Source organism: Schistocerca gregaria, chromosome 2 (genome assembly GCF_023897955.1).
Source record: "Schistocerca gregaria isolate iqSchGreg1 chromosome 2, iqSchGreg1.2, whole genome shotgun sequence".
Taxonomy (NCBI): Eukaryota; Metazoa; Arthropoda; class Insecta; order Orthoptera; family Acrididae; genus Schistocerca; species Schistocerca gregaria.
Window position 1 is genome coordinate 506,132,281 of NC_064921.1, and position 13,861 is coordinate 506,146,141.

A 13,861-nucleotide genomic window follows, 5' to 3' on the forward strand; every position below is an offset into this window, starting at 1 on the left:
TTACTCACTTCACAAAGAGTACATGTTATTTCACTGGATATATGAAGGATGTTTGAAGAAATTGTGCTATTACCACCAGTTAGCCTAAAATAAAATCATGGAGAAAAAGGAAAAGATAGTGTTGTGATAGTCAAATATTACGATCAATGTAAAACGCTTGGTCCTCTTCCTGGAGAGGAACTCTTGCATCAGAATGATGTCCATAACATGAAGATATGTTAGAATCACTGCATGGTGCATATCCAGCTGAAACCATGCCACAGCTTTATAATACGTTTCAAAGTACACAAGTCATTACCCCTCACTACAAGTCACTCAGTCTCAGATGATACATAGCTCTGTAGCACAAAGATTAGTATACATAAAAATGGCTCATTTTCCATCTACAGGTACTGTGTGAGCTCCATTTATTGTTAGTTCTGCTAATATAATTGCTATGATATCAATATGCTACTCTAGATTTTGCAGTGAATTACAGTCTACAACTATGTTACTGCTACATGTTTCCCAATGCCATCAACCCACCTTGTATTACGTCACATGACAATCAGTTTGTTATCACTTCTAGGAATCCAGGAAACATTTCAGTGGTCTGATTTGTATTTTAAAATTTTCCCCTGAATTGACTGTTCAAACAAATTACGGGCTTGCAGCCAGTCGCCGTTCAATACTTTGCACAATATTTTAACTGGACACCTGCTAGTCATCTCAAGGTGAGCCGTCGCAGATTGGCGAAAACGTCCTCCATTCCACAATATATAGCGTACTGTAACTATTCTGCACATGCGTCGAAAACTTGATAGATGAACCACACCGCCGGCAGTGCGCTCGCTGGTGGAATAGCAGAAATCAGTCACCCTCTGCATTGCTGTTTGCCACGGCCATCAACGCAGACTGTCGTCTTTGATTAGAGCAAATCGTGAAGATGATGGGATTCCATGCACTGTCCAGCTGGTAGCCGCTGTCACGGTTTAACAGATTTTCCGCCAGTGATATTTCTGCGGATTCTTTAATAATGGAGTCCCAGAAAGACGTTGATTTGGAGAAAATCATTGTTTTCTCACAATCCGTTGAATGTCCAGTAGAAATACAATGTTCAGCAAATAGTGGACTTGCTTGACTGCGAAAGGCGGGTGTAACGTTGATGTTCAGTGCAGCATTCTTTCACGGTACGTGTGGTTTGACCTACGTAAGCCATACCACATTGGCACGGTATCTTGTAAATTCCGGCCTTTTGTAGTAGCAGATTGCCCTTAACTGATCCCACAAGGTCTGCAATCTTTGATGGTGGGTGGATAACCACTTTTACCTGAAATTTTCGGAGGATTCTTGCTATTTTACACAAAGTGTTGCCAACGAAAGGAAGAAACGCTAAAAAATTTTCCGGCATGTTCTCCTCTTTATTCACTTCCTGCTTCTTAGTTTTAACTGTTATTGCCATGTCAATCTGCTGGATGGAATACCTTTTTCGCTGAATACTGTCTTTAGATGGGCGAGTTCTTGAGGTAAGCTATCTAGATATGAGACAGTGTGAGCTCTATGAACAAGTGTTTTAAGCAAACTCATGGTTTGCAGTGGGTGATGGCAACTCGATGCTTGCAGGTACAAATCAGTATGAGTGGGTTTCCGGTAAACTGAATGCCCTAGAGAACCATCATTCTTCCTTCAAGGCATGTCATTGACAGTTCCTGTCACTACGTAACTCCTCCACATCCGAACAACATCGTTTTGGTTCACTCTGAGATGCCTGGACACTTCCCTTGTTGAGAGCCCTTCCTGGCACAAAGTAACAACGCGGACGCAATCGAACCGTGGTATTGACTGTATAGGCATGGTTGAACTACAGACAACATGAGCTGTGTACCTTCTTGCTGGTGGAATGACTAGAACAGATCGGCAGCTGCACCCAACTGTCTAATAAGTGCTGCTCATGCATGGTTGTTTACATTTTTGGGTGGGTTTAGTAACATCTCTGAATAGTCAAAGGGACTGTGTCTGTGATACAATATCCACAATCAACATCTATCTTCAGCAGTTCTGGAAATTAGGGTAATTCAAAAGGTCTTTTGTTGTGTCTATTTTGATGATGTAATCTGTCTTTCTTTCTCTTAACAGGAAGATCTCAAAACCAATGTTAGCAGCTCTCTAACATTAGATTCAAAATATATAGCAGAATCTCGAAAGAGTGGTACATCAGAAATTGTAAAACATAAACTTTCAGTTCTATGTTTTTTTTTAATTTTATTTTGTATCCATTGCTTTGAAGCTGATGGAAGGGGTTTTTAAATTGAGGAATTACCTCAGTTTTCTATGCTTGTTGTCATGCTGCAATGCTCTGAGTAACATTTGTTATTGGAAGCAGCCACTGGCATCAACGAGGTTTCAAGATGCTTTACATGTGTAGATTACGAATGTGCAAGTCAATGACGTAGCAACCAAGTGAAAAACTTACACTAGGACATGAGTCACATGAAATTATTGTTATTATAGTAGTTAATTACCTCTAGTAACTAAGATATCTGAAAGTGGGTGATGCATTTATTTTGAATATCAGCATAAGGAACTAAATATGAAAATAACATAATGAATGACTTTTACTGTCATACTCTGAGCAAAAAAGGCAGATGTAGTTCCCACATAGTTCTCCTGGGCTGCAACATCTCTCAACGAAGAGACAACAGCTTCAAGCTCGTCACGAGTATAAAGACCAGGGACCTGAAAGACAAAGGACAGAGAAGTTTAGACACATTGCTGAGCCCATCCAGTCATAAACCGCATTTTTTTTTTAAGCCATTTGCTATTAGAAGACATCAAGGTCCATGTCTCATATTTACCATAAAATACAGTTACATAGAAGTTATTTAAAACAACATCATGAGTGAACTAAGTATTCGGAAAAGGAAATAAAATAAGACAATGAAATTTAAATACTCTCATGAATTTGTAACACAACACAAATAAATACTTTGGCTCCATATTTCTGAATCTGTGATACTTAATGAGAATTGTAGGCCATTAATTGGCTATAAGAGCCGCAGATATCAAAAGCTATTGTCCAAGTAGGACAGTGTGTGTCACATTACTTACACCAATGAGACTCTCTGCATGCTCTACGGTCCACAACAAGAAAGTCATGACCTGTTTCACTGCACATGCTGCCTGAGTTCTCCCACCAACACCAGTTTCTCAGAACTACACAGGTGGAGCAACCACTTGACATTAGTTTACGTAACTTTGTTCAGTCTCAACCTTTTCTTTCAGTGACTATTCCTTTCTTCATTCCCTTGAGTTTTCTATATCTTTTGTTTTGTGACCTGCCTGCCCCCCCCCCCCCCCCCCCCCACACACACACACACATAATAATAAATAAATGGAACATACTTAGCTTTCTGCTCTTATTAACTACTGCACTTGGTGCCTTTAAGCTCTCAAGTTTTCAAATCACGTCTGGTACAGTCCCCAACAATCAGTTTTTCCTTCCCATCCCATCTGGTGAGTCTCCCCTGGGCCAGAGTTCTGAGCAACTTTTCCATAGCTCCATTTCCTAAACCTCACCACATTCCTTTTCGTTCATTCTTCTTCCTTCCTCTTCAACATTTCTGGCAGAAGGAGAAATCACTGGCTCCAAAAGCTTGCCCATTTCTTTAACTTTTATATTTTTCTTTTGCCACTGGTTACTGTATAGATATTTTACCTATCCAATTATATTCTCAAAAGTTAATTATTTTTGTTAGTGTATTTAGCCAGTTGATTATTTTTGTTATCGTGTTTTAGTCAGTTCATATGTGTGACATCTCTCCATGATGTGAAATGTTTCAGGGCTTTACAACTAACATACATTTTCTCTTTGAAACCAGGGTTACTTACTGCCCATTTATATAACTGGTCCCTTTTTATCTTAATCAACAATAAAATCAGATAAAAAAATGCAGCCCAACAACATACAGATATAATCTATTCAGAAGTATACAAAGTAGGATGAGTAGTCAAGTAGAAATGATTTCACTTTTTTCTTAGAACTCTCATTATCTGCCATCATTTTCAGTTTACAATGGAGATGGTCAAGCATTTTTATGGCTGCATTCTTTGCTCCTTTCAGAGCAAGTGTAAGGCTACATTGTGGATATTGGGGTGTGCTTGTTTCCTTGTGTTATACTTATGAATACTACTATTATTTTCAAATGTACAGGAATCATCATACATATTTTTGCTTTATCACAACATGCTTAACCCACTCATATGTAGCACAAACTCAGCAGAAATTTGTCCCCTGTCAGAAGAATTTTAGCATTCAAGTAGCACACTGTGATAACACACATTAATCACATAAATATAAATTGACACAATACGCAAAATAAAATTTAATAATTGTGACTTGTGACGACCTGACAGGATTCAATATCCAATATGAACAGGAAAATATCACAGATTTAAGATGCAACAATTTCAGCCAGGTGCTCACAGTCATAGCTGCTAATTCCATATGGAGATTCAGATCTCTTTTCAGAATCAAAGTCGAGTGGATCAGAATCCGTAAATAGTAATTTTCACAATACATTCACTACACCATTAAATATATTATGATATAATCTTCAGCTCTGAAGAACAGCATTAATCTCTGGTGACTTAGATAACATTTTAGTAATTGATTTACTAATACAAGGTTGCTAATTTTTGAGTTTCTTCTGTGTCGCAGGCAAGAGCATTAAATTTATATTTAACAGGTGACAGTGTACAGCTCCTGGCCACTGTCCAATTTTTCTTTGGAGTCTCTCAGAAGTATGCACTTCGAATAAACCACAGAAAATGACTGTAATTATGTACAGATGTATATTTACTGTGAAATATACTTAAGGTACATAGCATATCTTGAGCTTAAGGACATGTGTGCACATGATAGGTTTTATTAATTGCATTCAACATTGTAATAAGAGATGTTGTACCCATGAGTGTATCTGATTTCAGTTACAAGTTAATTGTGTTTTGGGTGACATGACTTTATTATAGAAACAATTACCAGAAATGAAGACTTAAAATTAGGTTTGGTGAGCAGCTGCTGTTTTTCAGGAAAGAGAACAGACAAAAGTGAACTACAAAATAATCAAAACAAAAAGTGCATTGTACACAATTTTGAGTTACAGCAAATGCTCATGACATTATCAAAATTCTACAGCAGGTTCTTCTGCTAATAAGTGGACTATTTTTGATACAGAACTTCATACATTCACTTAATAGTACAACAAAAAAAATTCATTTGCAAAATGATTTTGAGTCTGTTGAACTGTAGGAGTCCCTAGTGGATCCTTCTTTGGGAAGAAGGATAAAGGAAAAGGATGAGTAAGGTTTAGGAAACGGGGCGAGTTTAGAACAAGTCACCCAGAATCCCAGGTCAGGGGAGCTACTCCTTCTCAGCCCATCTGGTAAGTCTCATCTGATCCTGGGTTCTGGGCAGCTTTTCCCAACTCTCCCCATTTTATAAACCGTCATAGTCCTCTTCCTTCATACCTCTTCCACCACCTTCCACATTTCTGCCAGAAAGAGGAACCACTGCCTCCAAAAGCTTCTCCAGCTACCACTTGGTGAGTAGATTTTTTGTCTATCCAGTTACATTAAATTTTTACATCATAATCTAATATCTGAAGTGGATACAGTATTAGGCTATGTGCCACTCATTTTGGTATGTGATCTAAATGATGCTATATGCCTTGAAGATAATGAATAAACATCCATTTTGTCTTTTCATTTCATCACCAACATGTTGTCCTTATTCCGGAACACCATTATGACAAGTTCTACTTACAGTAGGCCTACCCACGTCACTAGCTCCTTCCTGAATCAACTGCTCAAAAAGATCTCCAGAAGAGTATGTTCTGTATAAATAAACAGTGTACCTTTTGTTCAACATATCACTGTCAATAAGCAGCCAGCTGACAACTGATAATGATGAGTTGTTGAGATCCTGTTTTGCTTGGAACTGACAAAAATGCATGATAAAGTCTGAGAAAACCACAAACGACTCATCACATGTGATAAAAACTACAACTCATCACAGGATTGGCATCCAATTATTGACAATACTTGTGCTTCTAAAAAACTAATGAAAAATGGTGCCCAAGTAACCAATGATTTCACGAAACATCACTGGCTTGCATAAAAAAAGTAGTAAAGGTTTCAGTTCATTTTTGATATGTTTCTTTGCTGTTACTTGTAAGGTGTGTAGATTTGTCTGAGTTTTCAGTTTTCTAATCTCTTCATTGTTTAGAAACATATCTGAACGATGAAACACCAAATCCATGGAATCAACCTCTGTAAAAAATTTTCATGGTATTGTGTTGGGGAGTGAAGTCCTAGCAACAGTGGCCACAAATGCAGCAACAAAAGGCATACACAGACACTTGTCAAGAACATTCTTATGTTCATCCTCTTTTAACAAACTGCTTTCAATCAATTTATTTGCTGAAAAGAATATTATTGTCCTGATGTTGCAACACAAATGAAGTCTCACAGAAATCATCAGTGAAAATAGATGGAAACATCTACAACATCTTCTCATGTCATATGTGAATCCAAACTGTAACTAAGACTGCATGCCACCACCCCCACTAGCGAAGCTAATGAACAACATGTGGGATATAAAAACATGTGAAACAAACATTGGAGTCCACTGTTTTTACAGGCCTGGCAATTTTCGGTTAGTGCCAAGACTGTGAACTCTATAGCTTTGACACTCAGGCTGTTAAGTGAAGAGGCACAACACAAGTACCTAGTTCACAATACCACTTTTACTTCATTCCACACTACGACTGAAGATCTGTCGAAAATCCACCATTCATTAACAAACAAAACACCAGGAAACAAAAAAAAAACAAAAAAAATCTCTTCTAATCAATCTAAAACACAACCTTCCCACCTAAAACCACTCACCCAACAACAAATGTGCATTTAAAAAAATTGATCATACACTTACTCATTGAAAATAAACAAGAACTAAACAAAATTATGCAGCAACTCCATGTACCTAAAAAAACAATAAAAAATTAAAAAAACTAACTTCAGCCAACTGAAGCCATCCAGTGGCAAAAACTTATGTGTACTTGTCATATCATCCCCCACAGTGACATCCAGCAGACAAATGTTGAATTTCTTTGTTATACCTATGACAACTACTAAAAATTCCAAACCACAGAACAAAGCAAAACCACAATTTACCTTCAATTGCAATAACACACTAATAACAACATGATGAACAAGTTTTGAAACGTCTAATATCGACACCAGAGAGTGAAATAACATATTTCCACATGCCTCCTTCAAGTATGCTGCCCAGTCATGTGGTCACATAAAACAATATCCCTATGTAGTGAGGCACAGCTTAGGTCTGTCGAGCAAAAATGTGTGAGAGTGGAGAAATTGTAATACAAGGGTAACTTGCCAAATAATTTACAGAATAGACATTGGATTATCACCAAACAAGAAACAAATTGGCTATACAAGTGCATACAGCACAATAGACCATCTGGTAGTTATGAATGAAATTACAGATTGGAGAAGTGTGTATGTATTACAACTGTGCCTGGGATTTTTAAATTTTGAGCGTGCTGTAACCAAATTCATAATAACAACCCTAGGAAAATGAAACACTAATTCAACTTAAATTAATACATTTACTAGCACAAGAGTTCATAGAGTAGTGGAAAAATCAAAATGGAAAGAGAAGTCAGACCAAGAGAGACCAAATTAGTAAAACCATCTCAGCACATCTACAAACAGATTTCATGTCTATAAGCTTGGAAAAATTTAAAGCAATATGTGTTGATGGCACATATGCGAACTAGTTATATTTTAATAATAAAAGTGCCCCTACAAATAATGGAAGAACTTAATAGAGCACATTTGAAGGTAGGCTTGAACGTCAGTCAGATTAGGGTTAAAATAGTGTGAAATCAACAAATTGCAAAGAAGGTCACACAAATTAACATTGTACTTACATAATCATTTTATGAATTTGCTTACTTAGATCAACTGAAGACAATGGCACAATGAATTTAAAATAATAAAAATTAGATAGCTTGACAAAAAGGTGAAACACCCAGAACACACGGTTGGATATCAATACAACCTCTGACACACCATCTTGCGGCATTGCCTGCTCAGCCACTCTCATTTTATAAAAAGTCTTTTTCATTAAAAGTCCATTCCTCACTACCATAATGCTAAACTGATAATACTTCTCAATGTTTAATTTTTGCACTGCCCAGCAAAATAGTGAAGCACCCAGAAGGGGAAGAGGAAACAAACTGAATATTCACATTGCGTAAGATATATAATACACAGGAAGTACCCTGAGACTTAAAGAAAATGTAAGAATTCTGAAGAGTGCAAGTGCACTCAGGGATGGGGCAGGGGCTCAGTGAGTGGTGCTGACAGGATGATAGGCACAGGGGAAACACTGTTTACAGCAAAAAACACCTTCTTCTTTAAAAAGAAAAAAAAATCCAGTGCTAGAACTGTTCAAAATATTCCAGAACTCTGTCTACAAAATTTTTCTACGCTACACTAAACTCAATGACCATCTGTACTGGATAACACTAAGTCTTGTTGCCTGGAAAATGTAACTCTTTCATCCAGGTGATGAGTATAAAGTGCCCCTGCTCTGCCTCTGACTATGACTTACAGCACTGCCGAATCTAGCACTCTTCTCCTCTGGCCCTTTATACACATGGAAACCTGAGGACCAGTATTACCTCCACTCCCCTAAGAAGCCTGCCACATCTCAATACACTATAGATACATCCTACCCTAACAAAAACATGCAACCTTATGTGAAACAGCGATAACAACCTATACTACACACCAGAGAAAAAAAAAAACACAATACATATCAATTATTTCCATTGTCTCAATGCATACTGAGCACGAGGTATTTCTGTAGTTCATCCCCTCATCTCTATTTCTCTTAGTCTTTCCTCACTTTCATTTCCACCGCCCGTGGAATCACTCTGGTACACCACTGAATGGCTCTAGACACACAACATGCACAATTGATGACCATGTTGGCCATTGTAGCTTTACATTTACAGTGAAATGGTCTCAGTCACTTGGTAGGGGCCCTGCTACTGTGTCACAAAATTCTTCATTTTCCCCTTCAGACTATATGGACTCAAGAACCTAATTTCTTGAAGTAAGGTTACATACCTTATAAAAGGCAACCTTTTGTCCTATTTCATACTGCAGTAACATTCTCAGTCACTTCACCGCATCTTCTTGGTTCTATAATGCCTTCCTATTCGCTCACTGTGCTTTTCTCGATATTTTGCCCACTTATCTTCCAAATTCTCAGACTGATGCTCTATTCCTGCCTCATTTATATCCAATCATGTTTAACGGCGATGGAATCTTTTTTCTATACACCAGCTTGAGTGATGACAATCCTGTGCTTGTGTGTACTTAAGAGTTGTACACACTCCCTACAATGGATAAATATGTGTTGCAGTCTGAATGGTGTGCATTCACATAATAACCAAGCATATTTTCTTCCTACAGTCTGATGAATGCATTCTGTCTGGCATGAAGTTTGTCACCTGGTGCGTAGTTACAATACCCGGCACCAAAAAACTTCACTATCTACCTATTCACCATTGCTTGTGGGACTGTGACTGTCGGGCATCTATATATAATAAGAAAAATCGTCTATTATTGTCAGCACAATATGGTTACCTGCTGGTGTTCAGTTGAATAGTCCTAACATGTCTGTCAATTCTGTCAACATCTGCAACAGAACCTACTCGTGATTCAAATCCACACACTGTCTACACTCTACACAATTTTTAATGTATTGATCAACATCATTCTTCCTTCCCTTCTGTCGATTTTGTCTGACACACTTCATATTATCGCCATGGCCCAACAAGGTATGACAATGCATTTCACATAGTACTTCCCCCTACAATACCACTGGCACAACCATATGTGCTCCTAATTTAGTCTATCTACACAAAAATCCATAATGCACGTTTAATTGCTGTTGCAGCCTGCCACCCTTTAAGGTCCTGACTTCTTTTTGTATACCTAGGCGTGAGACATCACTAGTTGGTGGTAACTGCTTCTTTGGAAGGTGGCACTGTTCTCATATTTTGTAGCAATACAGTTTCATTCAAGAGGGACTGAATCATTCATTGTGACTGAACTGTCATTGATGGACTATGCCTACAGAAGCTATATACATAGAGTTCCCTTTCTTTAAACTATTTTTTAAGATCTGTTGTAGGGTCAATACTACCTTGCATGCTCCTACATTTGCACAGAGCCCAAACTCATCTTCCCTGAGGTTCGTTTCTATTAGTTCTATTCATCTGTAAATGATTTGTGTCTGTATTTTGCAATCATGACTTATTAAACTGACAGTTTGGTAATATTCACACCTGTCAGCACCTGCCTGTTTTTGAAATTGGAATTGTTATACCACTATCCAGTTTATAGCTAATATAATGTGATGTAATGGGAAAACTGCTGTAAAGCATTGCATTAACAACTGTGGGTTGGTAGCCACAAATGTGGCGATATGTGGATCAGAATACACGTAAGGGGGATTGTGAGACAGGGCTAGCCATACTCAGTGGAAAACTGCATCACACAGTGATAATGACCATAGAAGGTGTTACCATTATCTTCCTACTCAATCCATCTGCATTTTTATGTATTTCGCTGGTTTGCAGATTACTTCACACTCAAATTCACTGAGTTTTATTGCCCATCTTCTCAATCTACTGGATGGGTCCTTCAAATCTAGTAAACACTTCAAAGCAGCATGGTGCACCACTACCTTGGAATTTTTATCACACAGGTAACACTGGGAGTCTGTTACTCCATGCATCAAGCTACACATCTCTTCTCCAATGTAGAGTAATTCCCTTCTGTTCCACTGAACTGTCTCAATGCAAAATCAACAGGACATACCTGACCATTGACCTCCTGACTTAAACCAAGGTCATAATTCAACACATCAAATGATAATATGAACTCCTTCTGAAACTCTGGAAAAATCAAATCCAGACCTAATGTTACCACCTTCTTCATTTCGACAAACACTTCTTGCCATTCCTCTGATCATACAAACTAAAAACCGTTTTGCAACAGCTTTATACATGACCATGTTTTATACATGACTATGCTATATCTGCAGTTCTCCTCACAAACTGCCTGCAATAATTTGTGAGATCAAAAAAAGTTTGTAACTTCTTGATTATTCCTGGTTCCACAAAACACTTTACTGCTTTTATTAATCTAGGATCAGTTTTCACGCCATCCTCAATAATGGTATGACGTAAAGAATTCACTTCTTCCATGGCAAAGTGACATTCCTTCATGGATGGTAGCACTACCTCTGCATACACCCCATATGCCCACAAGTAAAATACTTAACATTTGGTGCAAACACATCTCCTATCCCCTATCCATGTCAACCTATTGATTTCCTTGAACTCCAGCAGGTAATCTAACCACTGCACAGAGATCTTTAGGCACCCCAGTGAATACTCTCCTTGATATTTCTAGTGTTAAACCACACAGTAAAGCATCAAGTACTTATTGTTCATCCTACTGCGTGATCACTATGTTCACACCTCACTCTGTGATAAGTCAAAAGAGTGAATAATACAGCTTCATAATTCTATCCACAGAGTCCTCTAATGCATCATCACACCTTCTAGACACCATACCCAATTTCTCACAAAAAAATCATGCACTGTTTCTTTTCCTATATCACTGCTCCAACCCATGTCTCAGCTACTCAAAAGTTTCTGCACTGCATAACACTTCTGCATACCATATGAACAACTTCACCTCTTCCATTAAATGCAACATTTTATTCTGCAATAATATTTCATATCCAAGCAACCTCCTATATCATCCAATGACTTGAGATCTCCTCTACAAATGCTAACACATCCTGAGATGATCTGATTCACTAATGACTCTACAGCCTCATCTCAGATGACACCTTGTGTCTCTGAGTTGTCATTTCATCACCACACTCATTTTTATAACTCAGAACGAAATCACAAATTGACTCTACAGCCTCATCTCAGATAACACCTTGTGTCTCTGAGTTGTCATTTCATCACCACACTCATTTTTATAACTCAGAACAAAATCACAAATAAGACAAAAACAATAATTCAACACTAACACAGACAGAAAACTCTGCAACTACTTGTGTTACCAACCAACTTCTACCTTATCACAACTGACTTCTGCCTTATCATTAGCAACCTGAACTTTCCACATTGTCTAGGTCTGTGTCCAAAATGATTACATTTAAAGCAAATCACTGTTACAGATTCAGCAAAAGGGGCAGTATGTTCAAGAAAATTACACTGTATGCAGACACTGTTGACAGTAAAGAATGCCATTATTAAATTTCATTACATGACAAGTCATGGCTCAGTGAGACAAAATGCCTCAATCTTTTGTAACTGGCTGATACTGACATATGGGTACCAGATTTCACCCTGGTGCTGCTTAGGTGCCCTGTGGTGCTGATGGTAGGCCCACGGCATGGACAGCTTGAAGCCCTGGCGAACCCTTGCTCCACACGTGTTTATCATGGCAGTGCTTGGAGACAGCTGTGCAGGGTCTTCAATTTGTTACCCTCTGACAGGAGTCGGACAGTGGGTGGTGCTGAGGCATTAAGTCCCACTAGGAACTCAGTGCTGGTGGCAGTAGGCATGGACGGCAGATTGGCAAGGCTCCATATCGAACTTAGTGCTGGAGACAGTACGCACAGCCCTGAGTCGACCCCAAGGCTGGTGCTGGTGATGTCCAGTAGTCTCAATGGGTGGCAAAGCCCTTGGCACCATGATGATGCTGCTGGAGTCCAACTGTGAGAGAATCCCTTCTGCCTAAAAATCCAGACATTTATATCTCTCTGGGGCTCAAACCTGGCCCCTAGTAACAAGATACTTGCCCTGGTGCAGTGACATCAGCCCACCTTCTATGGTCATTATCGCTGTGTGATGCAGTTTTCCACTGAGTATGGCTAGCCCTGTCTCACAATCCCCCTTACGTGTATTCTGACCCACATATCGCCACATTTGTGGCTACCAACCCACAGCTGTTAATGCAATGCTTTACAGCAGTTTTCCCATTACATCACATTATATTAGCTATAAACTGGATAGTGGTATAACAATTCCAATTTCAAAAACAGGCAGGTGCTGACAGGTGTGAATATTACCAAACTGTCAGTTTAATAAGTCATGATTGCAAAATACAGACACAAATCATTTACAGATGAATACAACTAATAGAAACGAACCTCAGGGAAGATGAGTTTGGGCTCTGTGAAAATGTAGGAGCATGCAAGGTAGTATTGACCCTACAACAGATCTTAAAAAATAGTTTAAAGAAAGGGAACTCTATGTATATAGCTTCTGTAGGCATAGTCCATCAATGACAGTTCAGTCACAATGAATGATTCAGTCCCTCTTGAATGAAACTGTATTGCTACAAAATATGAGAACAGTGCCACCTTGCAAAGAAGCAGTTATCACCAACTAGTGATGACTCACGCCTAGGTATACAAAAAGAAAATGAACCTCACTGGATGCCATCAGTTAAAGAAGGGGGATGCACAGAATGGCTGAAAAGTGGGCTCCTATCCAATGTGATGCAAACTACAATAACTTTAAATGTGAACTTATACCATTGAGGATCATTCTGAATGGCGACCAACTTTAATTCCTGGTCCAATGACAGACACTTTTCTTGACACTTTTATAAGGCATGTAAGCTTACTTCAAGAAATTTTTGTGTTAAGTTGTTCTTCAGCAGTTTAATACAACACTTCATGATTGACAAAAAT

General features: G+C 38.5%; 1 protein-coding gene across 1 annotated transcript in view; it reads right to left on the reverse strand.

The window, feature by feature from the left end:
* The window catches only part of LOC126328907 (cytoplasmic dynein 2 heavy chain 1), a 906,666-nt gene that overhangs the window by 265,843 nt on the left and 626,962 nt on the right, over positions 1–13,861 (reverse strand). The window contains exon 50 of the mRNA XM_049996078.1: positions 2,607–2,715. Within this exon, the coding sequence (XP_049852035.1) occupies positions 2,607–2,715 (109 nt within the window). The remainder of the gene's footprint in view (positions 1–2,606; positions 2,716–13,861) is intronic.